The sequence below is a fragment of the Leucopleurus acutus genome (assembly GCF_964270905.1).
Source record: "Leucopleurus acutus genome assembly, chromosome: 7".
NCBI lineage: Eukaryota > Metazoa > Chordata > Mammalia > Artiodactyla > Delphinidae > Leucopleurus > Leucopleurus acutus.
The window spans coordinates 31,497,355-31,510,916 of record NC_139150.1 but is presented as its reverse complement, the minus strand read 5'-3'; the positions used below and the strand labels follow the sequence as shown (position 1 = coordinate 31,510,916).

Here is a 13,562-nt window from a genome sequence, read left to right as displayed (position 1 = left end):
AAGATACTACAAGAAAAGAAAATTACAGACCACTATCACTGATGAATATAGATGCAAAAATCCTCAACAAAATAATAGCAAACAGAATCCAACAACACATTAAAAGGATCATACACCATAAGGTTGCAGGATGCAAAATTAATGCACAGAAATCTCTGGCATTCCTATACGCCAACAATGAAAAATCAGAAAGAGAAATTAAGGAAACACTCCCATTTACTGTTGCAACAAAAAGAATAAAATACCTAGGAATAAACCTGTCTAAAGAGGTGGAAGACTTGTACTTAGAAAACTATAGAACACTAATGAAAGAAATTAAAGATGACATAAACAGTTGGAGAAATATACCATGTTCTTGGATTGGAAGAATCAATATTGTGAAAATGACTATATTACTCAAAGCAATCTACAGATTCAGTGCAATCCCTATCAAACTACCAGTGGCATGCTTCACAGAATTAGAACAAAAAACCTTACAGTTCGTATGCAAACACAAAAGACCTCGAATAGCCAAAGCAATCTTGAGAAAGAAAAATGGAGGTGGAGGAATCAGGCTCCCTGACTTCAAACTATACTACAAAGCTACAGTAATTAAGACAGTATGGTACTGGCACAAAAACAGAAATATAGATCAATGGTACAGGATAGAATGCCCAGAGATAAACCCATGCACCTGTGGTCAACTAATCCATGACAAAGGAGGCAAGGATATACAATGGAGAAAAGGTAGTCTCTTCAATAAGTGGTGTTCTGGGGAAACTGGACAGCTACATGTAAAAGAATGAAATTAGAACACTCCCTAACACCATGCAGAAAAATAAACTGAAAATGGATTAAAGACTGAAATGTAAGATGAGCACTTTAAAACTTTTAGAGGAAAACATAGGAAAAGCACTCTTTGACATAAACCACAGCAAGATCTTTTTTGACCCACCTCCTAGAGTAATGGAAATAAAAACAAAATAAACAAATGGGACCAAATGAAACTTAAAAGCTTTTGCACAGCAAAGGAAGCTATAAACAAAATGAAAAGACAACCATCAGAATGGGAGAAAATATTTGCAAATGAAACAACAGACAAAGGATTAATGAAACAACAGACAAAGGAGGTCAATATCAAAAAAAAATCAACAATCCAGTAAAAAAATGGGCGGAAGACCTAAATAGACATTTCACCAAGGAAGACATACAGATGGCCAAGAGGCACATGAAAAGATGCACAACATCACTAATTAATAGAGACATGCAAATCAAAACTACAATGAGGTATCACCTCACGCCAGTTAGAATGGCCAGTATCAAAAAGCTAGAAATAATAAATGCTGGAAAGGGTGTGGTGAAAAGGGGACCCTCCTACATTATTGGTGGGAATGTAAATTGATACAACCACTATGGAAAACAGTATGGAGTTTCCTTAAAAATCTAAAAATAGAGCTACCATACGACCCAGCAATCCCACTACTGGGCATATACCCTGAGAAAACCTTAATTCAAAAAGAGACATGTACCCCAATGTTCATTGCAGCACTATTTCCAATAGCCAGGGCATGGAACCAACCTAAATGTCCATCAACAGATGAATGGATAAAGAAGATGTGGCACATATATACGATGGAATATTACTCAGCCATAAAAACAAATGAAATTGAGTTATTTGTAGTGAGGTGGATGGACCTAGAATCTGTCATACAGAATGAAGTAAGTCAGAGAAAAACAAATACCGTATGCAAACATATATATATGGAATCTAAAAAAAAAAATGGTACTGGTGAACCTAGTTGCAGGGCAGGAATAAAGAGGTAGACATAGAGAATGAATTTGATGACATGGGGTGGGAGGGTGAAGCTGGGGTGAAGTGAGAGTAGCATCAACATATATACATTACTGAATGTAAAATAGATAGCTAGTGGGAAGCAGCAGCACAGCACAGGGCGATCATCTCGGTGCTTTGCGATGACCTAGAGGGGTGGGATAGGGAGGATGGGAGGGAGGCTCAAGAGGGAGGGGTTAGGGGGACATGTGTATGTATATGGCTGATTTGCTTTGCTGTGCAACAGAAACTAACATGGTATTGTGAAGCAATTATACTCCAATAAAGATCTATTTTAAAAAAAAAGGATCATATGCCATGATCAAGTGGGATTGATCCAGGGGATGCAAGGATTCTTCAATGTATGCAAATTAATCAATGTGATACACCATATTAACAAATTGAAAAATAAAAACCATATGATCATCTCAATAAATGCAGGAAAAGCTTTTGACAAAATTCAACATCCATTTATGATAAAAACTCTCCAGAATGTGGGCATAGAGGGAATCTACATCAACATAATAAAGGCTGGGCTTCCCTGGTGGCTCATTGTTTAAGAATCTGCCTGCCAATGCAGGGGACATGGGTTTGAGCCGTGCTCTGGGATGGTCCCACATGCCGTGGAGCAACTAAGCCCATGTATCACAACTACTGAGCCTGCGCTCTGGAGCCCGTGAGCCACAACTACTGAGCCTGCGTGCCACAACTACTGAAGCCCGCACGCCTAGAGCCTGTGCTCTGTGAGAAGAGAATCCACCCGATGAGAAGCCTGGGCACCTCAATGAAGAATAGCCCCTGCTCGTCACTTAGCCTGTGCGCAGCAACAAAGACCCAACATGGCCAAAAATTAAAATAAATAAATTAAAAACAAAACAAGACAGAAAAACATAATAAAGCCCATATACAACAAATCCACAGCCAACATCATTCTCAATGGTGAAAAGCTGAAAGCATTTCCTTTAAGATCAGGAACAAGATAAGGATGTCCACTCTCGCCACTATTATTCAACATAGTTTTGGAAGTCCTAGCCAGGGCAATCAGAGAAGAAAAAGAAATAAAAGGAATACAAATGGAAAAGAAGAAGTAAAACCGTCACTGTTTGCAGATGACGTGATACTATACGTAGATAATCCTAAAAATGCCACCAAAAAAACTACTAGAGCTAATCAATGCATTTGGTAAAGTTGCAGGATACAAAATTAATGCACAGAAATCTCTTGAATTCCTATACACTAACAATGAAAGATCAGAAAGAGAAATTAGGGAAGCAGTCATATTCACCATTGCAACAAAAAGAATAAAATCCCTAGGAATAAACCTACCTAGGGAGACAAAAGACCTATATGTAGAAAACTGTAAGACACTGATGAAAGAAATTAAAGATGATACAAACAGATGGAGCGATATACCATGTTCTTAGATGGGAAGAATCAACATTGTGAAAATGACTATACTACCCAAAGTAATCTACAGATTCAGTGCAATCCCTATCAAATTAACAATGGCATTTTTATAGAACTAGAACAAAAAAATCTTAAAATTTATATGGAGACACAAAAGACCCCTAATAGCCAGAGCAATCTTGCGGGACAAAAATGGAGCTGGAGGAATCAGACTCCATGACTTCAGACTACAGAGCTACGGTAATCAAGACAATATGGTACTGGTATAACAACAGAAATATAGATCAATGGAACAGGATAGAAAGCCCAGAGATAAACCCATGCACCTGTGGTCAACTAATCTATGACAAAGGAGGCAAGGATATACAATGGAGAAAAGGTAGTCTCTTCAATAAGTGGTGCTGGGAAAACTGGACAGCTACATGTAAAAGAATGAAATTAGAACATTCCCTAATACCATACACAAAAATCAAATCAAAATGGATTAAAAACCTAAATGTAAGACCAGACCCTATAAAACTCTTAGAGGAAAACATAGGAAGAACACTCTTTGACATAAATTGTGGCAAGATATTTTTTGACCCACCTCCCAGAGTAATGGAAATAAAAACAAAAATAAACAGATGGGACCTAATGAAACTTAGAAGCTTTTGCGCAGCAAAGGAAAGTATAAACAAGACAAAAAGACAACCCTCAGAATGGGAGAAAATATTTGCAAACGAATCAATGCACAAAGGATTAATCTCCAAAATATATAAACAGCTCATACAGCTCGCTCAATATTGAAAAAACAAACAACACAATCCAAAAATGGGCAGAAGACCTAAATAGACATTTCTCCAAAGAAGACATACAGATGGCCAAGAGAAATATGAAAAGCTGCTCAACATCACTAATTAGAGAAATGCAAATCAAAACTACAATGAGGTATCACCTCATACCAGTTAGAATGGGCCTCATCAGAAAATCTACAAACAACAAATGCTGAGGAGGGTGTGGAGAAAAGAGAAACCTTTTGTACTGTTGGTGGGAATGTAAATTGATCCAGCCACTATGGAGAACTGTATGGAGGTTCCTTAAAAAACTAAAAATAGAATTACCATATGATCTAGCAATCCCACTACTGGGCATATACCCAGAGAAAACCGTAATTCAAAAAGACACATGCACCCCAATGTTCATTGCAGCACTATTTACAGTAGCCAGGTCATGGAAACAACCTAAATGCCCATCAACAGACGAATGGATAAAGAAGATGTATATATACCGTGGAATATTACTCAGCCATAAAAGGGAATGAAATTGTGCCATTTGCAGATACGTGGATGGACCTAGAGACTGTCATACAGAATGAAGTAAGTCAGAAAGAGAAAATCAAATATTGTATATTAACGAATGTGTGTGGAATCTAGAAAAATGGTACAGATGAACCAGTTTGCAAGGCAGAAATAGAGACACAGATGTAGAGAACAAAAGTATGGACAGCAAGGGGAGAAAGTGGGGGGAGGGTGGTGGTGGTGGTGGTATGAATTGGGAGATTGGGGTTGATATGTATACAGTAATACATATAAAAGAGATACTAATAAGAATCTGCTGTATAAAATATAAAATTCAAAAAAAAAAACCCTTATGATTCCTCATGCTTTCAGTGTTAATATAAGCTTTCTGGGACATAATTTAAACACATTTTAACAGATAATAACAGGATTGAAAATTCTAAAATCGTTTTGTTCAGCCTGTTGATAAGAGCTATTGTATCTTGCCACATATATAAACAAAGCTGCTTTTATTAATGTTGAACAAAGAAAAATGATCAGTATTGCATCTTTTCATTAAAACCTGGGTAATATACAAAGAGGAGTGCATATGGCTTTTTCCCTGTTTTCTTTCTTCTTTCTTTCTCTTTGTTCTTCTGACTGGAGTTCTTGGGCCTATGTCTTTTTTCCTGAGTTTTTTAGTGTCTGCTCTTGCTAGGTACTGTGTCCACTTATTAGACCTTTGTATTAGTCAGAGTTCTCCAGAGAAACAGAACCAACAGGATATATATATATAGAGAGAGAGGAGCGAAAGAGATTATAAGGAATTGGCTCACTCAATTATGGACACTGAGAAGTTCCACAATCTGCAGTCCGCAAGCTGGAGGCCCAGAAAGGCTTGTGGTGTGGTTCCAATCTAAGGCTGAAGGCCTGAGAATCAGGGGAGCTGATATATAAGTCCCCGTCTGAGTCCAAAGGCCTGAGAACCAGGAGAAGACCAAGGTCCCAGCTCACCAGTCAGGCAGAGAGTTAATTCTCCCTTCGTTCACCTCTTGGTCTATTCAGACCCTCAGTGGATTGGATGATGCCACCCACATTGGAGAGGGCATTTATTCAGTCCACTGATTTAATGCTAATGTCATCCAGAGACACCCTCACAGATACATCCAGAAATAATATTTAATCTAGGCACCCTGGGGCCCAGTCAAGTTGACACATGAAATTAATCCATCACAACTTTGTTAATATTATTTATTGTATTCAGCACAGTTCCTGACACACAGTAGGTATACAATAAATGCTTGAATGGATGTGGCTGCAGAGTTGTACACTGCTGCACCTTTGTAAACTACTTCAAATCACTCTTGCAGCTAAAGAGAAGGTGTAGGGGAGAGTTCTTTCCCCCAGCAAGAGTGGCAGTATAGAGGAGGCAGACCTTAGGTTAGAGTCAGTGCGCAAGTCAGAAGTTGTATGTTGTTAAAATTGCCGAAATCCCTTAATTTTTCCATAGCATAATGAGAGGCTTTTAAAAGAGACTTCTGGAAACAGGCTGGCCTAAGAACTGTAGGTCTGCTTTTCCCATCTCGTGCTCACTCCGTGGTATGTGCTCGTTAGGTTGCATTTCAGGGACATTGCCTACACTGTTTTAAGCCCCCTACTCGCTACCACCAAGTGACATATAGTGAGATCCTGCTGAAAAACTGGTGTGTAGTGGTTAGAGAACATCACTTGTCAGGAGTTGTGGGTCTTCCATTTGTTAGCTGTGACCTTGGGCAAGACTTAAGACTCAGAAATGATAATAGCAGTAGCAGAACCAGCTGATGTTTGTTGAGAATTTACTATGGCTAGATGTAAATGCTAAAGATGGATTTCTCTTATTTAATCCTCATAACAATTTTATTAGGTAGATACTATTATAATTACCATTTTACAGATAGGGGAAATGGCACTGGTGCTAGCCCATAGTCATACGGATGGTCAACCCAGGATTTGAAATCAGCATTTTGCTTCAGAGCCCCAGCTCTAAGCACTAAGTCATGTGCTTTGCAGGATTGTTATATTTAAGTTAGTTTAGGACATTTAAAGTTGTAGCCAGTGTTTACTAGATAGAAACTCCTCAATAAATCTTAGCTATTACCATATAGATTCTCAGCCCTATCAGACTTAATAACCCTTTTTTATAACCAATAATTTATATTCCATTTCTTTTCTATTCTTAAATGAAATTTGTATACAATGTAGCCTACGTAAACACATAATTAAAGAAATCACTATAATATACACTTGCAATGTAAAGGAGAAATGAAAGTAATTTATAGTAAAGTATTTCAAAATGTAAATGTTTGGGCATGATTACACTAGAAGACAATATAGTAGATGCTTATATTTACTTATAATGAACATTTGGATTTTTAAAAAGATCAGCAGCAGCGATTTCATACTAGTAGTATTTGAAAACAAAAAAGTAGAGGTATGGTGGATGCTAGAATAAAAGCTATTAGGAGAAGCTAGAACAGTCTTATTTGTATATGGCCTTACCATAGTTCCTACATGAATGGCTAGAGATGCATTCAGAAATTGTATGGTATGTATGTTGTGTGGAACTATCCTTTCCTTTGCAGTACATCGAGCACCATTGGAATCCATCTGCTAAATGACAGTAATGTCCCTTTCTCATTATGACAACCAAAAATGCCTCCATTGGGGCACCCACCCCTAGGGGGCGATATTAGCACCTTTGCAAGCACTACGTTAGAAAGTTATTAAATGTTTGTTGAGTGAAGAGTTGGCTTGAGAAGTCCATTAGACTTAGCATTTGACATCTTGGAGCTTATGGTCTTTTTTGCTAATTATACATTGTATAATTACAGAGTAACATTGATTCCTGCAGACATCATACAAGTTATTGTGTACATTTTAGGGGAGAGAATAAAGTAAGTGATCCTTGAAGAATTAGAGGAGTATAGGAAGGCATCCTAAAGTAACATTTTAATTTTAACTAAAGTTGATGTAGGAGTCGGCTGATATTGTATAGCAAATCAACTTGGTTACAAAATATTTTATTAGAAATTGTTTTTACCAGTGTTTGACCTGGGGTAGCATGCCATATTTATGATTCATAAAGTAAGTTGACCACTTTTTAAAAAGTAAATAAATGATAAAAATAAGCCTTGTTCATTGCAGAAAAATTGAGAAATACAGAAAACCATATACATGGAAATAAAAAACTCTGGTGACAAGTAATGTGAAAAATTTATTGGTGTTTTCTTCCAGGATTTACTCTATGAATATTTATTTTTTCTAAATAATTGAGAGATATATGTGTATATATATGTAATTTATTTTCTTGCTATATTTTTATTTTATATTATCGAATTATTTAAGAAATTTGCATTCAGTTTTGTGGACTAGATAATACATTTAAAAATGGCAGGGACTTCCCAGGTGGCGCAGTGGTTAAGAATCCGCCTGCCAATGCAAGGGATACGGCTTCGATTCCTGGTCTGGGAAGATCCCACATGCCGCGGAGCTACTAAGCCCGTGCGCCACAACTACTGAGCCTGCGCTCTAGAGCACGTGAGCCACAACTACTGAGCCTGTGCTCTAGATCCCGTGCTCCGCAACAAGAGAAGCCACCAAAGTGAGAAGCCTGTGCACCATAATGAAGAGTACCCCCCTGCTTGCCGCAACTAGAGAAAGCCCGCACGCAGCAACAAAGACCCAACGCATCCAAAAAAAGAAAAAGGGCACAAAATTCTCAGAAGTTACGTATATGGTATTATCACCTACTTTTCACCTAACGTTATCTTTTTCTGTCACACAGTATTCTTATAAAGGGTAATGCTCAGTGACTCCTTGAACAGAGATAGCATGGTTTAAATAAATATTGCCTTGTTGGATATTTAGGTTGTTTTTATGTTTTAGATATGAATACATTTCTATTTGAAATGACTGTAATAAATTTTCATCTACAATAGTTTCCTTCAGATATATCCTTAAATGTGTAATTCTAGATAAAAAAAATCACATTTCTTTTTTAGAACTCTTGAAATGTATTGTTAAATTATGTTCTCAAAAGATTGAGCCAGTTTAAATTAGCACAACAGGTATATTGGTATGTCCACCAAATTGAATTTTTTGTTTGTCTAATGACCAGCTTTATAAGCTAAAAATAGCATTGCGTTTTCATGTACCACTCTGATTGCTGGTGAAACTCAGCATTTTTTATATATTAATTGACCATTTGTTATTTTTTGTAAATTTATCTTTTGTATTAATTTGTACTGTCTCTCTTTTAGTAATAAGTTATGTCATATTATACTATTTTCCCCAGATTTTAAAACTTTAGTTCTTTATGATATTTTTGACATTTAGAAGTGTTAAAGTTTTTTAAACATACCAATTCAGTGTCATTTCTCAAACATGAATCATCTTTTTTCTTTTCATCTACTAATCCTTCAAGGCCCAGTTCACATTTCACTTTCTCTGAGGAGGCTTTTCTTGAATACTTCAGTTTACAGTAATAGGTATTAGATATTACACTTATTGTCTACACTTTTGATTTAGTATATGATCATATATATGTATTTCCTATTTATATGGTTCGCTAACAAGATCGTAAGGTCTCTGAGAACAGAGTTCATTTTTCTTCTATAGCATTTACCTTGAGACTTTGTGTACTAGACGTATTGAATAAGTGAATTTTGATAATAATGAAATGACATTACATCGTTAGTGCTCATGACAAAATTGACAAGCATTTCCTTTTATATTATCTCCCTGGATCACAAGCAAATGATGTAGATAGGATAGGGATTTTCATTCTCATTTTTATGGATAGTTGATAGTTAATTTTCATTATGAATGTGAAAAAAGGTATGAGAAAGAAGCATAACTCTTCTTTTTAAAAACCAAATAAAAGAACAAACTCTTTTGTAGTAGAAGTATGTCATAATACTATGGTATTGCATTCATGAATATGAAATGAACTATTAATATTCATGCCTAGTCTGAGAATTTATTTTTGTTTCTTTTGCAGTGCCATACAAATTATATTCCTGTCTGTGGATCAAATGGGGACACGTACCAAAATGAATGCTTCCTCAGAAGGGCTGCTTGTAAGCACCAGAAAGAGATAACAGTAGTAGCAAGGGGACCATGCTACTCTGGTATGTGTGATATTCTTCTGAAAAAATGTTAGAAATGGTTCTCCCATACTTTTAAGAGGAAGTTTCCAGTCAGAGCTTTATTCCCAAAACTGCTGTATGGATTTGGTGATGATTATATGGGGAATGGGGGAGCTCTTTTTTGCCTCCATTTCACGTTGCTTTTTTTTGGGGGGTCGGGGTACACGGGCCTCTCACTGTTGTGGCCTGTCCCGTTGCGGAGCACAGGCTCCGGACGCGCAGGATCAGCGGCCATGGCTCACAGGCTTAGCCGCTCCGCGGCACGTGGGATCTTTCCAGACCGGGGCACGAATCCGTGTCCCCTGCATCGGCAGGTGGACTCTCAACCACTGCGCCACCAGGGAAGCCCTCACGTTGCTTTTTAACCCCTGGTAGTCTTGTACTGACTGTTACTTCTCAGGACGTTTTTAATGCTTAATGCTTTTTTTTGGTGGGGACTTTGCATATCTTTTGCCTTATGGTTTGAATATAAGACAGGATAAGATTTGGGTTGGGAAATGCTATGGGATCCATTTTGTTGATTTTTATCTTGGGGGATGGGGAAGGAGTGGGGAGTATCCATAGGAAGTCATTAGTGGCATCCCAGGATGTATCTCTGTCCAATCTCTTCTCTTTTTATATCTTTTCATTTCTGTTTGCTAGCCCTAGTCATCCACCTCCCCCAATTGTTTGTATTTACTTCCTTGTCTTTTCCTTCCTGAATTGGTAATGGTTAATTTTGGAAGACATTAATATTAGTATCTTACTTGCGTTTGTATTTGGGGGCAGGGATGCAGAGTGAGGTATTGTAATAGAATTATTGTACGAAGGTTAACGGTAAAGGTGGAGACTATTCTTATACGATTACTCCATTTCCTTTCTCTCCTTGTATATTACAGTGCCTATGTTTTTATTGGGGCTCCATTACATAAGTGTAATTGATTGATGGTCCATGTGGTTGATCTCAAACTCTGGGTACACTAATACCACATGACTCAAAGCCCCCACTCTGAACTGTGTGGTTGGTATTTCTGGTGTGGCCAGCCCCTGCCCTAAGGGTATTGAGTGTGGCTTGTCCCACCCTAAGGTGTGATGTGGTCAACTCCCTTCCTAAACATCGATTGCCTTCCAGAAGCTGAGGGCGAAGGCCAAAACTCTCTTTGGGCAAGGCCAAATTCTTTTCCATACACTAAATAATTAGATGCTCTTAGGCCAATAGACTATCATTTGATATGATTCTTATACACTTCTCTAAGTACATTATGTTTCACAGACTTAATTTAGTAATTAAAAAGGAATATGGAGTTCTTTATAATCCCCAATTAATTATGCATCCTTTATGAGAAGTTTAAGATACCAACTGCTTTGATAAGCAGTGAATATTAAGCATTGGGAGGCAGAGTGGAAAGAGCTGGAAAGAGCACTGCACTAGGGTTACAAGACTTGGCTTTAAAGTAACTCCAGCTCTTGTTTACTGTATGACCTTACACAAGTCACTTAGCTGCTTTGAGCCCCAGTTACATACCTAAATTGTGATGGATGTCATCTCCTGGGGTTAAGTGAGAATTGAATGAGCTAAGCTATAAGGTGCTGTATTGATTTTGTTATCTTCTGGCTGGGGCCAGAGTTGTTCATGTCATTTGGTCTGGTGTTGGTCCTATTCCCTGTGCTAGGAACAACATTCTCCTTTGCTTATTTGAGAACTTTTTTATGCTTTAAGATTGAGCTTAAGCCTTTTCTACTCTGTGAAATCTTTCTTCTCTGGTGTCTCCTGGCAGAGTTTATTCACACTTTGTGCATATCTCTATGTAAATATCGTACTGTTTTTCATTTATCCAACACATCTGCCTTTGGCCAGATCCTGTTTCTCCACAGGAAAGTACTATATCCTGCCTAGGGAGGTATATCATAATCCCAGGGTTGGGGCAGGGGAAGGCGTGCGTCCAGTGAAAATATGATTGACAAGAAGAACTCAACCTCATTATCAGAATAGTCACAGTATATTTAATTTATTTCAGAATTTTAAATGACCCTTAAGGAAGGTGTGAGATATTATATTTATTAAAATTGGACATTAGTTGGAAAAAAGATTGGGAGTAAGTATGTCATGCACTGGAACTGTCTTATTTATCAGTTTATATCTACCTTTTACTTATTATGTGTATGTTGTCTAACACATAATAAGTACCCAGTCAATGTATATGGAATAGAAGGGAAAAAGAGAGTTTTCCTAAGCAAAGTTTGGTAATAAAAATACTTTTGAGTTCCCTTTTTCCTTGTCTTTTTTTCTACTCTTTTACTTGTTTCCTCTTTACTTTCTCAGAGAAGATATAATTATTTTATGGTTGATCAATCAAAATTAATACAATGTAAGACTTTGTATAAAATCCCATGAAGAGTTGAAGTGGATGCTACATAAAATATGTATTTTTTCCCCAGTTCTTCCTGTTTCTACCACGTTTGGGACTTTTATTATAGTCTGCAGGAGATTGAAGGGAAGGGGGTAAGGGAGCGATATTGTTGAGGGTGTCTCCCACTCTAGAGAACTATTTGAAGAACTGGAATGGATTCTCTAGGAAATCCTCCTCCCTAGAAAGTGCTGGGTAAAGTGTTAAGTTCATCACTTGCCATCTCTGTTCCACACTTATGATACCACACCATTGCCCTCTTTTCAGCATGCTCTGAGCCATATGTTGGTTCTTTTAGGATTATAAAATACATATTTTAAATTAATTACAATTTACTCTGGCTTCTTGCTGGTAACTTTGAGGGAGGCTCTTTAATTTGACTAGTAACAAGTTTCTCACCTACACCTTGGTGAGATTCCTTCTGGTGAGGTTTCCTAGAGGAAGTTAATTTCATCAGTAATATGAAAACCTCAACCTTGAGCTTCTTTCCTTCTAAACCTTGGGGCTTTTCATATCTTTTGGCTTTTGGCTGTTATCCACAGATTTAATGAAGAAGATTTTTGGAGCAAGACCCAAAGCTCTTCTCCTCCCTTTCTAATAAAAGCAGTTTATTCTTTATTCCTTTCAAGCTTCAACAAAATTAAAAATTTCTTCTACCTTTTAAGTGAGTTATTTAAATTTATTTCTATTTAGCCATTTACTTTATAATATTTATTGGTTTTTACTCTGTACAAGGCACCTGGGTATTTCCTGAATGGGCTACAAAGATATATGAGGTATGGATTATGTGTCCAAGTAATTTATATTTGAAGAAAGGTACAAAATAAGTATATAAGAATAAACTGTTAGATATCCAGAAAAAATGAGAAAAGGGGCTACATGAGAATGGATATCACAGTTTGATTTTATTTATTTATTTTTGCGGTACACGGACCTCTCACTGTTGTGGCCTCTCCCGTTGCGGAGCACAGGCTCCGGACGTGCAGGCTCAGCAGCCATGGCTCACGGGCCTAGCCACTCCGCGGCATGTGGGATCTTCCTGGACCAGGGCACAAACCCGTGTCCCCTGCATCGGCAGGCGGACTCTCAACCACTGCGCCACCAGGGAAACCCCACAGTTTGATTTTTGATAAGAAATTTTACTACTTGATAATATGAGATTTCCAGTAAAAGTATTCATATTCATTCTTTATTTTTCTTCTCAGATAATGGTTCTGGATCTGGAGAGGGAGGTAAGTTTCAAATACCCCTTAAAAAAGTATTTTTTTTCTTTCACTTTTTAAAAACAGCCCTATTGAGATAAAATTCACATACCATGCAGTTTGCCCATTGAAAGTATGTAATTCAGTGGCTTTTAGTATATTCACAGAATTGTACATTCATCACCACAGCCAACTTTAGAACATTTTCATTACCCTGGAAAGAAACCCTGTACCCCTCAGCTATCACCCCCAATCCCTCTATCCCCCTTAGCCCTTAGCATTCTTTTTTTCCTGCATTTATTTTTCATTATAGG

The 13,562-nt window shown here is 37.4% G+C and overlaps 1 protein-coding gene across 1 annotated transcript in view; it reads left to right on the top strand.

The window, feature by feature from the left end:
* The window catches only part of TMEFF1 (transmembrane protein with EGF like and two follistatin like domains 1), a gene marked incomplete at its 5' end in the record, with an annotated part of 92,503 nt that overhangs the window by 32,757 nt on the left and 46,184 nt on the right, over positions 1-13,562 (top strand). The window contains 2 exons of the mRNA XM_082843199.1: positions 9,512-9,641; positions 13,252-13,278. Coding sequence (XP_082699325.1) covers positions 9,512-9,641; positions 13,252-13,278 — 157 coding nt within the window. The remainder of the gene's footprint in view (positions 1-9,511; positions 9,642-13,251; positions 13,279-13,562) is intronic.